We start from the raw sequence: 17,602 nt of genomic DNA, 5'->3' as shown, positions 1-17,602 counted from the left end.
TCTTTCACGCTTTTCTCAAAGAGAACTGAAGATGTCAGCCCCTCTTGTGGATGTTCAGGCAATACTAGATGATTATTTTCTCATCTGAACCAAAACCAAACAGGATCTTAGGTTCCCGAGTTTCTGAGTCAAGTAAACATTGCATTGTCATCCTGAGGGAAAAAATTCCCTAGGAAATCTTAAGTATAAATCTGTTAGGATTCCTAATTTCTGGTGCTCAGGCAGAGCTATGTATCTACCTTCTCATTCCAAGAGGTGGGAGGTGAGGAGGGTGTTAGAAGAAAGGGCAATTGAATCACGGTGTACAGGCTCTTACAGAAGACCTGACATTTCCCTTGATGAGTGACTGGGGTGTGGGTGCCCCACTGCTATATGTATTCTTTCTTGAGAAATACTTGATGGCTTTTAAGTGATACCCCAGTGTTGCAAAGTAGGAGGTAGAACAGATTTGGAAAGAAGCTTTACCTAAGCAGAGAGGAAATGGCCTGTAGGCAGCAGTAACGTATTGCATTCATGTTTTCCACCTTTGGTTTTCTAGGGGACAGGATTGCATTTTAAGAGATGCTATTAAGTGTGACTTGTCCCCGGAAAAAAACAGTGTAAATTTCAAATTCACACTACAAAAAAAAGATTAAGCTAATTTTGGCTAATATTCATGTACTATTTGCAGCAGTGACTGGAATAAAGATTAATAACCTTGACCACCATTAGCATAATCCACTGTGATTCTGGATATAAAATTGCATCATTTTAATAATCTAACTTAATGTCTCCTAACCAGTGGGGGTTCTTGTAGATTTGCAAGTATTAGCTCGAAATTCTCTAAACTAAAGGCAGATAACATTGAAAATGATCAACGTCTCTGGAATATGAAATACATGATGAATTAATTTAGCCAGTCACAGTATGCATATCTTTGTTTTCAATGAGAGACTGATAATATGGTGTGTGTGTATGTGTGTGTATGTGAACATGTATGTGTAGGGGGAAGCAGGGCATTTTATCTTTAGCTAACATTTGCAAAATTGATAACGGACTAGGAGGCTGAATCTGGGAAGAATGTGGTGAGGCTCTGGGCAGGCCTCAGCTTTCCACACCGGCACAGAAGGCATTCTCAACATGGGGTGGCAGCGTTCCAGTTCAGTTTCTGCCCAATTAGGCAGAAGTTCTCTGATTTTGAGCCAATCACTTCTCTTGCCCCTCCATTTCCTCTGTGTCAGGTAAGGGACAGGACACAAATTTCCCGGATGCCTGTGTAGTTTTTCTATTCCCTTGGTTGCTGTATTTCTGTCTTACCTGCAGGGGGCAGTCTTACTCAGAGGGCCCCGTATTTAGCAGGATTGCCCCGTTCTGAGAACTGGGCCCACTTTGGGGTTCTAAGGTCCCTTTCCCCCAGTTTTCATAGCTATACATAATGTAATAACGGGTCAAGTTTTCTTTAAGATAAGAGTCATTTTATTTAATGGTTAAATATAGTTAGGAAAGGATCCATGAATGTCACACAGCAGCTTACCCTGTTTTTGTGTTAGGTTTAGTGAGACATCTGCTAGCAAGGGCAACGTGTTATTTTCAAGTTTAATCTTTTTTGCCTAATGAAAAATGTTGGGATGGCCCTCCCCGAATTCTCGTAGAGACCTAAGGCCAAAGAAAGATATGCCCCAGACAGACTGTGTGTCAGGAGAAAGCAGAAGGCTGCAGCAGCCAGGCAGAGAAATACTGAGCGAATAATAACCTGGCAGCATTGTTTGCCAATATGTGTTGAGTTGAATGCAAATTAGCACAGGTTCATGGGTCCAGAACTGGAAAGAAACGAGGGCAGGCTGAAAGGAATGGAGCTTCAAGCAAGTTCCCATCTTAATACAAATCTCGCCCTTTCTGCCCCCTCCCCAATGGGCTCCTTGCAGTGATCCCCGGGGGGCCACTGGCCAGGCTGGACACCTGTGGGGGTCTCATTTCAGCAAGCTCTGGATCAGCCTTCAACTCTGAGAGCCCTTTAGACCCCCTGGGGGCTTCAGGGAAATTCCCTGGGCACCACCCCAGACTCTGCCTTCTGAATCTCAGGTCTCAGGGGCACTGGCTTGAATGTTTTCAAAAGCTTCTGAGGTGCTTCTAGTGTGAAACCAAGACTGAGAACCTCTGCTCAGATAAATGGACTCACCATACTGTGTAACTGCCTGATCCTTTATTTGAACATAGCTGCAAGCGTACTTGATCACACATCAATGTGTCTATGCATCCTCATTGATAACAGTCACTTACCTCTGGCACAGTTCTCACTTTCTCCCCCACGTTGTTAAAACTGGGTTAGATACTAAACTCATGTTCGCTTCTTGGCAGGGCCAATCTCTTGAGTCAGGCACCGCCATCAACACTAAGGCAATGCTGACCTTGATTAAAGAAAAGGGGCAACTTTTTCCAGGGGGCTCTGTTTCCAACCTAAATTAAGATTTCCTCCTTTAAAAACTTCTGTTTTCACAACTGCAGACATAGGGAAGGAAGAAGATAAAATTAAAGGAAATCAGCCGCTTGCATTTTTGGTTTTCTGTTTGAGTCAGTTCCCTTCTTGTTTTTATTTAATGCCATCGTATCAGCATTTACCAGAACATTTTTATAATGCCCCTTCTCTCCAGCTTCAGTTCAAGAGGAAGTGGCAAAGGCCATAGACTCAGCTCACCCTCAGGGGCACAACTCTCACACTTTGCACAAAGAAAGAGATATCGTTTCCCACCCAGACCTCCAAACCCACCCACCATTTACATTCCAAGCCTGGGTCTAGGCATGTGGTTGACATATATTCTTGGTCTTCTTCACAACGGTGGCCAGCAATAGAATTTGAGCCATTAATTTCCGTTCTTTCCCAAATGTGCTGAAAAGTCTTAGGTTGTATTTTCAGCTTAACTCCTGACTTTGATAAGTTATTTGCTGCTTGCTTTTCTCTAGCTCAATTTTCCCATCTGAAGAATGGGAATAATATCTGTCATCTACCTCACAGGGTGATAATTGAATTATTGACATTTGAGGTCCTTGGATGAAAGTTATTATTGTTTTTAAGTATGAAGTATTGTTGTTTTGTAATCACTGGGTTGGTATATGCATTCATTCAATAAGGGATTTTGGAAAGAGCTTTAAGTAATGAATGGCTACAGAAATATAGCTAGATTTTTTTGAAAATATTTTAACTGAGAAAAAACCCTCAAATATTAGATACTGGTTTTGAAAGTACCTAAATTGCGTTTTTCTTTTTCTTCTTCTTTTTTATCTAGAACTACAGGAGAGTTCATGGGGAGAACAGTATGGTATGGGGGTTTCAATTTGGGGAACTTGGTTTGCCAAGCCTTTTAAAAAAATTAATTAACTTGACTGCATGCATCGGGTCTGAGTTGCAGCACATGCAAGTGGAATCTTCCAGGGATAAAACCCACGTCCCCCAGACTACAAGGCGGATTCTTTACCACTGAGCCACCAGGGAAGTCCTGCCAAGCCTTCTTAATGACCGTTCCACAAATGAGGCTGTAGTAGTGGGACAGCTGGAGAGACTGGTTGTCCTTCTGGGCCCCTCTGCTATTTCAAAGTGTCTCTTCTGATTGACACCGTGAGTGGGCATTGCCTCTCTGGCCTGGCCCTGGCTGTCATGAGGGCATTGCCACTTGGGCAGGGAAATGGAGAGAAGACTTAGCTGATGTGAAGAAGTAAAGTGTTTCCTTGAGCTCATGAACAGAGCCATGGGAACCATGGGACTCTGCCTGGGACTCTGCCTGGGACTCTGGAGAGCTTCTAACCAGAGAGGCGGGTCCCTTAAAAGCTGTCCACCATAGAACGAGATGACCTTTGGTAGACAGGCTGATCAATAGAGATGATTGTGTTATTATAGAAAGGCAGGGAGCAGGAGCTCTAGAACATTCACTGGGGTCCCTTGGCTGGCCATCTTAGAGTCTCACCTGGTTCAGGGAGAGAAATTTCTACTTGTCCTTCTGTGAGTGCTACTAAACAGAAGCAATATTTGTTTGGCTAGTCTCTAAGTCATGTCCAACTCTTTTTTGTGACCCATGGACTGTAGCCCGCCAGGCTCCTCTGTCGATGGGACTTCCCAGGCAAGAATACTGGAGTGGGTTACCATTTCCTTCTCTAGGAGCTCTTCCTGACCCAGGGATCGAGCCCATGCCTTGGTTGGCAGGCAGAATTTTTACCTCTGAGGTACCTGGGAAACCCAAGCAGTATTTGAACCCCATCTCCTACAATTTAGTCTTTCAGATGACAACAAAACCATGCCTAGCTCATAAGGACCAGAGCCTTCTGATGCTGCTGTGTGAAGAGAACTTGGCACTACAGTGAACAAAAGGTTTGCTGTTAAAATGGATTATAATGAAATTACAAAATCACTGTAACCACTTTTACTTAGGCAGTCCTGCAGAGGGAGAACAAAGCCACTGAAACAGAAAAATGGTTCCCGCAAGCAAATTCAGTTTCCTTTTTGGCGACCTGAGAAAGTTGACCACAGTTCCATTCAAAACCTTCAGGCACTTGACTTTTTATATCCTTTACCTTTTTAATAAAAAGTAAAAAACAAACAAAAAAATACATCAATGTCCTGGATAGAACCTCTCTATGTAAAGGTCTCACTGAACAAATAAGCATAGGACCAGACAAAAGAAATGGAGCTGCAAATAGCAATATGATATCTTACGAAGCACTTATATATGTATGTATATGTTATATATGAATGTGCAGGGTATATGTGTGTGCACCTATGTATGTATAAATATGTAAATATTTGCCTACATATGTCACACACACACACATATATTTATACTGACCTCTTTAGATTGAAGTCCAAGGCACTTTTTACAATGAACAGGTTAAAGCCATTAATTCAGAACATAACTGTTTCTGGGTACATATCAATTTATGGCGCCAATATCACAGTTCACACCTTTCCTTGCTTACCTCAGAGTGTCTGGTTGGTGTAACGAATAAGAGACTTGGTTTAAAGAGAGATTAGGAATGTTTCTAGATGGTTAAACTAACTTCTCTTGCTGGTTTCCCCTAGGGAGGAGAGTTCCCACTGATGGGATGCTGAGTTTCTCAAGGGAGGAACACAGATGCAGCTATTTCTGCATTATGCTGAGCAGGGAGCCAGGTGGCCTTCCCGGGGACCTGACCCGAGGAACCACCTGATATTCTGATGGCCCTGCCAGCTTTTGCTAAGTGCTTTGAGATGGCTCAAGGCTAGGAAGCGAGTATTTTTAAAATAAGACTGGGAAAAGACTGCTTCTTTGTATATACCACTTGAGCTATCTGACCTCAAGAGGAATTTTAAGGTGCATTTGTTTTTATCATCATATGGGACCTTTACTTCATCAAAGAATTCTATACATGAGGGTCAAGGAAGAAATAGTTTGATTTTCTGAATAGTAATAATGTTATTTACCATTGCTGTGTGGTCAGGACAGTGCTTACAATTAATATGTACACCACATGGGGACCTTGTTAAAATGCCTAATATGTTAAGTAGGTCTGGGATGCGGCCCGAGATTCTGCATTGCTAACAAGTTCCCAAGTGATGCTAATGCTGCCGATCTGTGGACCACACTTTGACTTAACAACTGTCAGCACATAGCTATATGCCTGAATTACTGTCCAAAGGTCCCATTTTCCCCAAATCAGGAATTTGTATTGGTTTTCTTAATTCTAGATGGAATAATAACTTTGAGTAGAAAAATCAGAACACTCTCTATAAACGTAGAAGTCTTCGTCTGAGAACAGCTAGAAGGAAAAGCCAAAAGAGACAGTTCTATTTAGTAGCAGAAAAGTATTATGAGACAAATAAATTACCACCAGTACAATCATCAGTCAATTATAAAATTGAGAATAAACTAATTTCCATTACCAAGTGAGTAACTTGCTAAAAACAGGTGCCCAGGAGTTCTGATGGCTTTAATGGAGCTCAGCCAAACATGTAACTGAGGACCAGTATAGAGACTGAGAGAATTCAGCTCAATAAAAATACAATGTGTGCTCAGGTACACACGGCTGTATTTCACATGGATAACTAACAAGGATAAACTGTATAGCACAGGGAACTCCGCTCAATGTTATGTGGGAAACTGGATGGGAGCGAGTTTGGGGGAGAAGGGATACATGTATATGTATGGCCGAGGCCCTTTGCTGTCCATCTGAAACTATCACCACATTGTTAATCGGCTCTACTCCAATACAAAATAAAAGGCTCAATGAATAAAAACGAAATAAAAAGTGTCTCCAAGTTAGCTCTCAGCCACATGAGCAGATTGAAGCTAGGCATTTAGATATTCCTCTTTCGGATGGCATGAATAACATCACGGAGGCCCCAGCCTTACCTATATTTAAGCTCAAATAAAATGGAAGTGTGAGAGGATTCCAGCCTTTCTCCCAGGAGAAAACCTACTGTTTTGCACTCTCAGTACATCTGTGTGAATTTTCAGAGATTGTGAAGGGAAGAGATACGCTCGGTTGAAGAATCTATCCTGATGCTACTTGGTGTGCACCTGTGCAATATTTTACCAATGTGACAACAAGCAAGGGTCCTCCTCGGGAGGAGGCCACTGATTCCAGGAAACCTTCATTCCATGACCAAATGCATCCTGTTTTCATCTACAAATAGTCCCATGGCCAAAGGAGGGAAGTGAGAAAGTTTACACATGTGTCTCAACTGCTCTATCAGAGAAGGAAGGACATCGATATCGTAGTTGCTGAAGTAGAAAATTTGTCACAGTTTTGCCAATAAAGAAAAACATCTTGATGGAAACTCTTTCTTTCCTCCCAGCTAAACTAGCAGAAAAGGAAGCCCAGCTCTTTGCATGTCCTGCCTCCTCCCTTCATTCCCTTAGGAGCTGTCCTCCATGTTGTGGTTAAATGTGTGGAAACCTGGATCCCTCAAGGAGCCAACTCGGAAAAGCATAACTGCCCGCTGGGCTCTCACTGGGCCCCCAGGGAAATGGAATTCCAATCCCAGTTATACTCTGACACAGAGAAACTTACAATGCCTAGGATTCTGACTCTTTTGTGTCACAGGAGAACAAGACCCTTCCTTATGCCCCATTCTGCCATTGCCAAAGGAAAAACGGATTGGCTGAGTTTGAGACAAATCATTTATGTAACAGGGCCTTTGCATTTAGATAGAAAGAGCCTGCCCTTTAATTAAACTGGCTTTGCACAGCTACTAAAGGAGTGATGGCTTTTAAAATCTCTTCTGAAATGGCTTGAAAGAATTTAGGGTAGAATTAGTCTTCTAAGTGGGGTATAACGTTCTTTTATCTCTATTAGGTCTCAGAGAATTAGAATATGGCAGTTCAGGAGGCTGAGGACTCTTGGTCTGGGTGTCAGGCAGTCACCAACAGTGATGTGTACCCAGAAACAGTCGTTGGGAGGGCAGGTTGACACTGTACCTGCTAAAGACTAATTTGATACAAAATGTTAATTGAAAGTTACAATATATTTTATAATATAGCAATATATTTCATATTTAAAATAAACTGTTATACTTTCTCCTATCATTAAAAAATAGCAAGCAGTACAGAGGCAAGATGCAAATTCATATTGAAGCTCATCTGATTCTGAATATAAACACATCAGTCTCTGAGTTCGCCATGGATATATTTCCTCCATTGACATCCTGCTGCTCCCTCTTGTTGTTCTCTTCTGGTCAGTGCAGAATGGAGAGTCTGGGACCAATACTGAGTTGTTGCGCCATTAAAAAGTGTGTCTGATGAAGGTAGATCAGTCCTGGTTGAGGTTCAAAAACTGAGACAATATGATACAGCTAGAGAATGTTGTTTATTCCCTGTCCTTCTTCTGTGAACTTTGATGTTGGCTGTTCCGATCAGATTGACATTTGATTTGTCAAAAAAAATTTTTTGGCTATAAATTCAGCATCTCTTTGGGATCTGAACTATAGGTTGGTATTGGATTTTGTGCTTTTCCTCCATCAGCTTGGTTGGTCACAACGTCTGTTTTGTCTCAACACATGGTCGAAGCCCAAGAGTACAGCTTCCAGAACACGTTCCTCAGGTGTGTAAACAACTGTGGCAGGGCACTTGGCACCTAGATTTGGAGGTCATACGTTGACGATTTGATAATGGTTTTGTTCAGAGGGAACTCCAGTTCATATTTGGGCATTTCCAGTAATGGCGTAAGGAAAAAGATCACAGTTATTTTTTTTCTTTATCTATCTGTATATATTTCTATACCATTCCACTGAGAACTTTTTAATAAGCTTCAGTCTATTTTAGGAAAAATCTACATATTACTTGTCTGACAGGAGTTTAGTGTTAATTTCTATTCATGCAGCTTGGCACAAGCTTTCAGGATGAAGAGCAACTCACCTATATTCTACTACCAGAGGCAGACACTTAATATTGCTATCCCTGTAACATTCCTTTCTGAGTGGTATCAGTGATCCCGTTCCCACAACGTTTACTTTGGCGGCAGTAGAGAAGGAAGGGATGCTGTCCAGGGTGTCATTAAGCCGACCGACTGCAGCGGAAGGATGGGAAGGGAAGAGGCTGCTCCCGCCTACCAGGAAGCCATCAGGTAGCTGTCTAAGGTACTGAAATTGAATGCGTGCAGAGTCAATAGGGGCAGCAAAATGATGACGTCCGAGCCTTCATCTGCTTCTAAGCAACATCTAGGGAAGTGGGATGACTGCAGAACGGGGGATATATTTTACGATTTAAAAGCAGTAACTTTAAAAGAGCAGTAACCTACTGGTAGTGCAATGACTTCATAGCATCTCAATTTGGTACTGTGATGGTAGCAACATCATGGGTTCTGGAATGAAACACTGATTCTTAATTTGGGGTGCATTGTTTGATGAGGTGCACTCTGAAGGAGGAGAGAGGTCTTGGGACTATGTGCTAATCCCATGCTTCTCTCCCTGCTAATTTCACATAGGTCAATATGTAAGAATTACTTTTTGGTAACTACTGAGTACATTCTGAGGCAACACCAAAGTGTGGACTAGACAGAGTTGGTTTGGGCTGCTGTTGTTGACAATAGTGATTCCATTTTAAAATCTATTGAATACTTCACACTTAAGAATATTAATTGTTGTCTTCATTTTAAGTATAGAGAAATTGAGGTCTGAGGTGGTTATATTCATTGGCCAAAGATGTGGATCCAGTGTTAGATTTTTATTTATTCTGATTCTGTATCTCTAGATTTATTCTCTTCCATCATGATTTATTCATAAGAAATTATAAAATATCAAAGGGGAAAGCCCTAAATGTATTAAAATCATTATTTCTTCAATATTGTTTCTTCCCAGCCTTTAATATACAACAACAGTTTGCACTTGCTCCACACTTTAGAATTTACTTGTGAATACATTTTCTATACCTTCTCACTTACAAGATTATTGTTACACCACTGGTACTTGCTGAGGTCAGAAGTTAGTGGTGATTCAAGGCCTTACCCCTCTTGCTCTTTTGCATTGTATTATACCTTTCTAGAGATATGATGTCATGAAGTTACATATTATGAGGATGGCAAGAGCAGTTCATACACACTTTATGATCATTTATTGATGATGATCACACATATGTGGCCTTTGATCCAATGATGCAGATTTTTATTTGGACTTCAATCTAAGGAGGGGTGAGCCCCTAGTCTGGTATAACTTACCAACTGATGTTCTGTCCTGAAATCCCACTGAGATTAGTGGTCTTAAGTAATCATATACATCCCTGCCTTTACAGTACATGAAGCTATAATATGGCTTAAGCAATGAGAGGGTGGCTCTGTATTTTTAATTCAAGTGTCTAGATATTTTAGGGAATATCAGAGTATACTTTGATCTGACATTGAGTTAACAGAAAGATTATAGGAGGGGCTTGGCCACTGGGTCTGACTTCCAGAAGGGGGAAGAACTCAATCAGTTCAGTACTGGAGTGAGGTTACCATAATTAATTGTTTTTTTTTCATATAGCCAACTCTTGAGTAGGTAATTAAATCTCCTCTACCACCAAACTTGAAATTACAGGACAAGAAGGTGTAACACGAAAACCCAGCCGGCCCCCTTTCCCATCTGACTGTGATGCTGAGGCTCAGTGGACTTAGCCAAAAGAAGGGCTGTAGGAAGGAAACGGGTGGGTGACATCCTGGATAATCAATACCTAAGTCATCAAAGGTTGATTGTACTTGCAGGAGAATAGGTAACTTCCCCACCTAAAGCTGAAATAGTGCAGAGGAGCAGCGTCCCATTTACCACTGGAGGGTCAAAATGCGAATTAGATCATTTTCTTTTTTTGAAGAGTAAGTACTCTTTTCCCAAGGAGAAAAACCTTACTTAGCTATTGCACTACCAATAGGTCTAGTCACACTACAAACACCTGTGTGTTTCTAGGATACCAGTGACTGCTGTTGCTGAAAGTATCTCCAGACACTCTCTTTGCTAGTGTTGCTAGCTTGGTCATTAGGATTTACCCAAGTGAACAGCATTAGTGATGGGTTAAAGAAGAGCCACCCACGGACAACAATGGGTCAGTGACAGTCTGCACATACTTTTTGGCAGGAGGCGTAGCGGTGGAATCTTGCATGCCATTTGTTTGAAATTCAAATTAAATCCCTACATGTGCACGTGTGCACACACACACACACATCATGGGGCTACCTGGGGAATGGGAAGAGTGAGTAGGAATTAAGAGTTGAGGGCTGCAGTTTAGATGATCGCAATTGGCACGCTCAGGTTGACCTGTGAAATGAACTAATGCCACAAAGAAAACACATGGTTATTTCTTCTGCTTATCTGTCTGTTTACACTTTCAGCTGTCACTGAAAACAGGAGCACCATTCTTGGGACATAAAAAAGGATACGGATCTTTTAGATAATCGATAGGTAAAAATAACAAGTAAAAAGAAAAGCCAGCAGTAAGTGTGGCATCTATGGTATACAGAACCACCAAGGAAAATGCTCAAAGGAGTTATTGAGATAAAAGTGAGGCCATCGAGGGAAGAGCAATAGCAATACAAAAAGATAAAAGAAGAAATTTAACAAGAGACCAGGTCTTCTTGAAAGAGTGGCCTTCCTAGGTCGTCTACCTTTTGCTGTCTGATTATTCTCTTGTCCTTAGAAGACCAGGCCCAGAGCTGTACACAGCTAGACTCTGCTCTCAGAAAGCTGATGCTGTCCTGGGATACCCCACAGGACCATCATCCACACCACAGATGACATCCTTCATTTTACCCTAAACAGATGAAATGTTCCCTACAGTATCATTTAAGTCCCCACAAGCAGAAGTCAGAGACCTTGGAATGAGAAATGTGATGACTAGTTGGATGGTTTTCACATCACAAGCATTATGTATAGTTACATGATGGTATGAGAAAAATATCTTGCATCCGGATGCCCTGTCCTCACAATGCCTGTCATACACTGGATCTGGATGTTTCTGGAGCCTCTTGAAGTTGGAGAAGTATTACAATAATTTTTGCACCGAGATAAACGTGGCACAATAGGAATAGGCTACTGACAAATCTCTGTCACCTTATCTTACCCACAGTGTTCCCTAAGGGCTCCCTTTATCTTCAGAACCTTCCACTTTGGTGTGGTTTTAGGTCACATAGAAGGGACCACCTGGGTCACTCATCCTCACTTCTCCTCCCAGCTCTCATGTGAGGCCCTTGACACCTTTGTGCTCTTAACATCGGGGGCTGGAAAACTGTTACTGGATAAACATCACTGAACAAACCCCCAGACAATACTTCTATTCATGAAGGTGTCCTGGAGTTGCACCTATTCACACATGTGTGTGCATGCGTGCACAGATCCTCTTCCCCTGCTCTCATATCCACACACCTGATCATGCACTCCTGTGGAACACAGCTTGTTTGGATACGAGATAAAAACTCTGCAGAAGCTGTTATTTTTAGAAGGCTGCTTATCTCTCCAGAATGCCAATTTTGGCTTGTCATTCGTCTCAAAGCAAGCATGGTGTGCCCTGTTTTGTATTTGAAGGGACCTGCGTCTTCAGTGAGGCTCAGAATGTGGCAACACTGGCAAACCCACTGAACTGACAGCACCCACATCCAGATTCAGACCAACTCAACGTGCATTTAGAGAGTGCCTATTGTGTGCAGAGTAAGGTACCAGGTCCCTCTTTACTTGGGTCAAGTGCAAACAAGAGAAGACCTGGGTTGAATGTGGGATGTGTGTGTGTGTGTGTGTGTGTGTGTGTGTGTGCATGCACACGCTTGCAAATACATGGGTTTATATGAGTATTAATATTGAATGGAGAGTCTGGCTTTTTATTCATCAAATTTTCTTTCAGTCTAAATTTTATGACTGTGTAAGGGATGGGAGGAAAGAACATCTATTTTGGCAAGCTGTGGACAGCTCTCTCATACTTTTGTCCTCTGGGGGCTTCCTTAGACAAAAGGAAAGGAAAGCAGTGGGCTGGAGGACCCCAGGGGTGAGGAACCCATCTCCCAAGCCTGATACCACACCCTCCCCCCAGCGGGACCCACCTCCAGGCTGGCTTCACTGTTGGCTACTTCAGTGCATCTGACCCCCCACCCCTCCCCACGTGAAGACCTGAGATTGAACGTGGATTTCTGTTCTCCACCAACTCTGCAGCAAGGGCCCTGCCAGAGGCGTCGCTTCCTGTCATCTCCTCTTCCTGCTCCCAAGTAGAGGCACCTAAACAGAGATTAGATTTCTGGTTTCAAGGCATATCAAACCAAGCACGCTGAATGAACATGAGTTAGTTAATTAGCTCGGTGTCTCTTCTTTACGATCCCTGGTCTGAAATGTTCCTTGATGGCAAAGTGACCAGGAGAGAGTTGATTTGCATCTTAAGACCTATGGGTAATGCTTCTGGAGTGGGGAGTTTTATTTAGCAACTGCTTGAACTTGTGTATGGGGTCGGGAAGGAGGTGGAGCTGACCCCGATCGGGCTGTCGGAGAGTGGGGTGTGGGTGGTGCCCACCGCCACGCTGACGCCCCGGGCCTCCATGAGGGCAGACAGGAGCTGCTGCTGCTGCTGGCGCAAAGTGTCGGCAATGAGCAGGGGCAGGGAATTGAAGCTGGCGGTGAGGTGCTCCAGCTTAGACTCCAGGCTGCCGATCTGTTTCTCCAGGTCTTCGCTCCGATCATTGAGTTCTGTGATCAAGTCATACATGACATTCTGCATCTGTTTGGGGAGATGGAGAGGTGAGAGGTGGGAAGACAACAGGTCATCACAGGGAATCTGTGATGAGAAAAATGAGATGCTCTGCCAGATGACAATGGAAAGACCACTCTCCAGGGACCAGCTTCCACATCGGCTGTGTCTGCTCTGGCCAAGGATGGAGAAGCCGTTTACTTTCTTAAAGACATGGAGGCTCCTGGCACAGTGATTTTTATGTTGTTATTGTTTTATTACAAAAAGAATGCATATTACCTTTAAAAATATATTAGAAAATAGGTAGGATGGAAAAGCAGCAGCACTTCTGAAATAGAACAAGTCCCTAATGTGTCCTCCGTTTCTAACTGCATCCAACCTCTCAGCTAATACAGCAATGACACCTACTGATTAAAAAGAGAGGGCTCTGAGGCAGGGAGTGGACAATGTAACAGACTCATCATCGGTAGGCCAGGGTTCAAGTACATGTATGCTGCTCACTAACAGTGCACCCTCCCTCAGGTCCCTTAAACACTCTGAACCTTGGTTTCCTTACAAAATAGAAGTTAATAATAACTACACATAGTAATGAAGTCATTGCTCCGCCCCCTGCTCACTTTCAACACCGCCGCCAGAATATACGATTATCTGAAGAAACTCACTCTGGCCTGAGTTGCAGTGAAAGGGAGCCGCCTTGCAGAGATTATAGCGCCTCTCCTGCCTGGTCAAGAACAGACATTGCCTCAATTTGGGACACCTCTGAAGGGCCAGTCCACCTTAGGAACTGCCGTGGGCCAGTCGAAGACTTTGTCTATCGTATCATGGCTCAGACTTTCTTTCTGCCACGTTCTACCCGCCTCTCTCTCTGACAGGTATGGTCCTGACACTGCCCCCCAGTAAACATCCTGCTCTCGTGCCATCTCCCAGTGTCCTGGGACCCGCCCATCACCAGTACTCACCCCATACACATCCCATGGCCGACAGCCTCACCTCCTCTAAACCTCCCTTAAAAATCACCTCCCCACAGGAGGAAAGGGTGGGACAAATTGAGAGAGTAGCACTGACATATATATACTTCCATGTTTAAAGCAGATACTAGTGGGAAGCTCTGTATAGCATACAGAGCTCATAGCGGTGCTTTGTGATAACCTAGAGGGGTGGGATGGAGAAGGCAATGGCACCCCACTCCAGTACTCTTGCTTGGAAAATCCCATGGACGGAGGAGCCTGGTAGGCTGAAGTCCATGGGGTCGTTGAGAGTCGGACACGATTGAGCGGCTTCACTTTCACTTTCCACTTTCATGCATTGGAGAAGGAAATGGCAACCCACTCCAGTGTTCTTGCCTGGAGAATCCCAGGGATGGGGGAGCCTGGTGGGCTGCCGTCTATGGGGTCGCACAGGGTCGGACACGACTGAAGCAACGCAGCAGCAGCAGAGGGGTGGGATGGGGGCAGGGGGGAGGCTCTAAAGGGAGGGGATATATGTATGCATATGACTGATTCACGTTGCTATACAGCAGAAATTAACACAACATTGTAAAGCAAGTAGACTCCAATTAAAAAAAAAATCCCCTCCCCTCCCCCACGCCCCTGTTAATAAGGCACCTTCTCCCCACTCCACTCCTGACCCGCTAACCCTGCTCAATGCTTTCCTTTCTTTGATGCTGTCTTCTAATACACTAACTATCTGCTGTTTCTTTTGCATATTGTCTGCCCTCTCCCACTAGAATGAAATCCCCTCCAGGGTGGGGACCTTTGCCTATTGTGTTCACTGACATGTCCCAAGGACTTAAAATAGTATCTGGCACATAAGAGATGCTCAGCTAACATTTTTTGATGAATAAATATTCATAGATGTGCCTAGCAAGGGGGTCTGTTGCACATGGTCAGCACCAAAAGCTGTTGGTAGAACTACTGAATGAATGAAGTGCTGTCTCAGGGGGAAACCTCTGCCCTTCCATTCTTCAGCCAATGTAAAAGTTTAACTGATGGGAGAAGACCTCTTGTACCACAGGTTATTTCCATATAACTAGAAGATTTCCCAGTGTTTCCCGCTGAGACCTGAGTGGCTGAAGGAAAGGAGAGAAGAGTCCCGTGGGTGCCCAGCCCAGGGCCCACCTCTGGAGAGCAGGTGCTCAGGAAGTTTTTGTGAATGAACCCTGAACGAGGTCGTGAGAGCAGGAGAGCAGACATGGAGTACCTCCAGGGAACTGCAAATAAAATACAACTTGAGAGTAATAAACTCGTCTTCTGGGCCTGAAGTATAAACCAGGTCAGCGGAATACTAAACAAATGCAACTCACTCCAAGTGCGCCATCTTCCGTTCTACCTCTGTTCTCTGCCAGTGCTCCTTATCCCTAGGAGAGGCCGTTCACTCACGCTGTTCCCACCTGAAACCCGGGCACCGTCCTCTCCTGGCCCCCCCTCTCACCAGTACAAAGTCCTGCCCACTGCACATCTAATGATCCCGCAAATGCAATTCATTCAATTGAAATGAAACCACTTTTGTTCCATTCACTACCACCATGGTTCTGACTCTACTCTTATCAGGCAACTTTTTGGTTATAATTTGGCTTCCTGGTTTGGTCTGTAGGGACTTTATCAACATGACAGTCACATTTCTCCTTGGAAATTAACAAGTGGCATTAGACTTGGGAGCAAGATTCTTGGGAGACTTCAGGAACACATTGTTGGGTGTTTCTGTGGCTGCATAGAGAAGGCAATGGCACCCACTCCAGTACTCTTGCCTGGAAAATCCCATGGACGGAGGAGCCTGGTGGGCTGCAATCCATGGGGTTGCTAAGAGTCGGACACGACTGAGCGACTTCACTTTCCCTTTTCACTTTCATGCATTGGAGAAGTAAATGGCAACCCACTCCAGTGTTCTTGCCTGGAGAATCCCAGGGATGGGGGAGCCTGGTGGGCTGCCGTCTATGGGGTCTCACAGAGTCGGACACGACTGAAGCGACTTAGCAGCAGCAGCAGTGGCTGCAAGGGCAGAGCTGGGTTTGCAGTTGCTTTGTACCCTCCAAGCCTCACCTGCAGGTACTGTGGCTCTGGTCATTTGCCAGTGACACTCTGATCCTATTTCACCTGAAATTTCAAGTTACTCTAGGAAGATGCAGAAACCATGGGTGCAGGCAGGGGCCAAGGGAATAGGAAGTGAGGCGAATGAAAAAAGAGTTAGAGGTGGCAAAATGTGAGAAGCCAGAGGGGAGATAGGAGAAGGGGCATTGAGAGTGTAGTGATACCTTCCCAGAGTTTCCCTGGTGGCACGTGGTAAAGAACCCACCTGCCAATGCAGGAGGTGCAGGAGACGTGGGCTCAAGCCCTGGGTCGGGAAGATCCCCTGGAGGAGGAAATGGCAACCCCTTCCAGTATTCTTGCATGGGAGACCTCATGAACAGAAGAGCCTGGCAGGCTACAGTCCATGGAGTTGCACAGAGTCGGACATGACTGAGCAACTAAGCACGCACGCGCGATACCTTCCCACCAGGAAACTGGCTGCAGCCTCAGAAGGAATGAGGCAGCTGTGACTTCTCCAGGGCAGGACTCTACTGTGGCCCTCTCGGAGGAGAGGGTGTTTAGGGGTGGCAGTGCTTCCTTTATTAATTAACATTCACAGAAGCTCCTCAAGGTGCATGTTCTTCCTGGAATGTACAAAACCACAAATGGATTTGCCTGCAGGGGCACCCTGGCGAGCTCTGGACTGAGTCTGGGCCCCTGGGTCCCAGCCCCAGCATGGCAGCTCGCCAACAGACCGAACTTGGGATGGTCTCTTTGTTCCTTGGGATCTTGGTTTCCTCATCTAGATTTCTAATCAGAACTACCGGGTGCAGAACCATTATAATTTTTGGAGCATTTTCACAGATATCACCTTATCTGATCAGTTGAGCCTCAGATGTGGGGAAGGAGTTTTACATCTCAATGGAAGACACTGAAGCTAGGTATAAAGAGCCCCAGCACACACACCCCTCCCCGGCCCCCCAACTCTGCCACCTTACAAGAGAGCTCTTCCATAGAGCAAGTGATATTTGGAGGCCACATGCTCTTTTCTGAATCTCGAGAGGACCACAGGACAGGGGTGGGAAGTGGTGAGCTGGGCGGACAAAGCGCAGAGAGGAAAGGAGAGAACACCGTGTTATTATTGTCTCCCCTGTTTTGTTGCTTGGCGACAAGATGCCAGGGGGGAATGTGGACCAGTGTGAAAGATGCTAGGCTGCTGCCAGGACCTTGGCTGAGCCTCCTGGGAGGAAAGATGAAGCGTGGCAGAGTTCACACCACCCCTGCAGCCCAGCAGACACCTTCCCTTAACCCTTTCCTCCACAGCCTTTCTTTCCAGTTATCGATGGTTTAGTTTTCCCACCCAGTTTCTGTGAGCCTCTTTCCAATTAATGGAGTTTGCTTCACCCAGTCTGCTCTGCAGGAGCCCCATCTCTGTAATAGGCAGTGGCTGACAATGAAGAAATG

At 44.5% G+C, this 17,602-nt stretch overlaps 1 protein-coding gene across 5 annotated transcripts in view; it reads right to left on the bottom strand.

Moving 5' to 3' along the window:
* Positions 1 to 4,376: 4,376 nt before the first annotated feature.
* Positions 4,377 to 17,602, bottom strand: part of KCNN3 (potassium calcium-activated channel subfamily N member 3) — a 174,955-nt gene continuing 161,729 nt past the window's right edge. For 4 of the 5 annotated variants that reach the window (XM_027531923.1, XM_027531904.1, XM_027531941.1 and 1 more), the window contains one exon: positions 4,377 to 13,163. In XM_027531923.1, the coding sequence (XP_027387724.1) occupies positions 12,867 to 13,163 (297 nt within the window). In that variant the 3' untranslated portion in view covers positions 4,377 to 12,866. The remainder of the gene's footprint in view (positions 13,164 to 17,602) is intronic. The other variant, XM_027531915.1, reaches the window with a different exon arrangement.

Source organism: Bos indicus x Bos taurus, chromosome 3 (genome assembly GCF_003369695.1).
Source record: "Bos indicus x Bos taurus breed Angus x Brahman F1 hybrid chromosome 3, Bos_hybrid_MaternalHap_v2.0, whole genome shotgun sequence".
Classification (NCBI taxonomy): Eukaryota; Metazoa; Chordata; class Mammalia; order Artiodactyla; family Bovidae; genus Bos; species Bos indicus x Bos taurus.
Note: the sequence above shows the minus strand (reverse complement) of the source record. Positions and strands in the feature narration are given on the sequence as shown.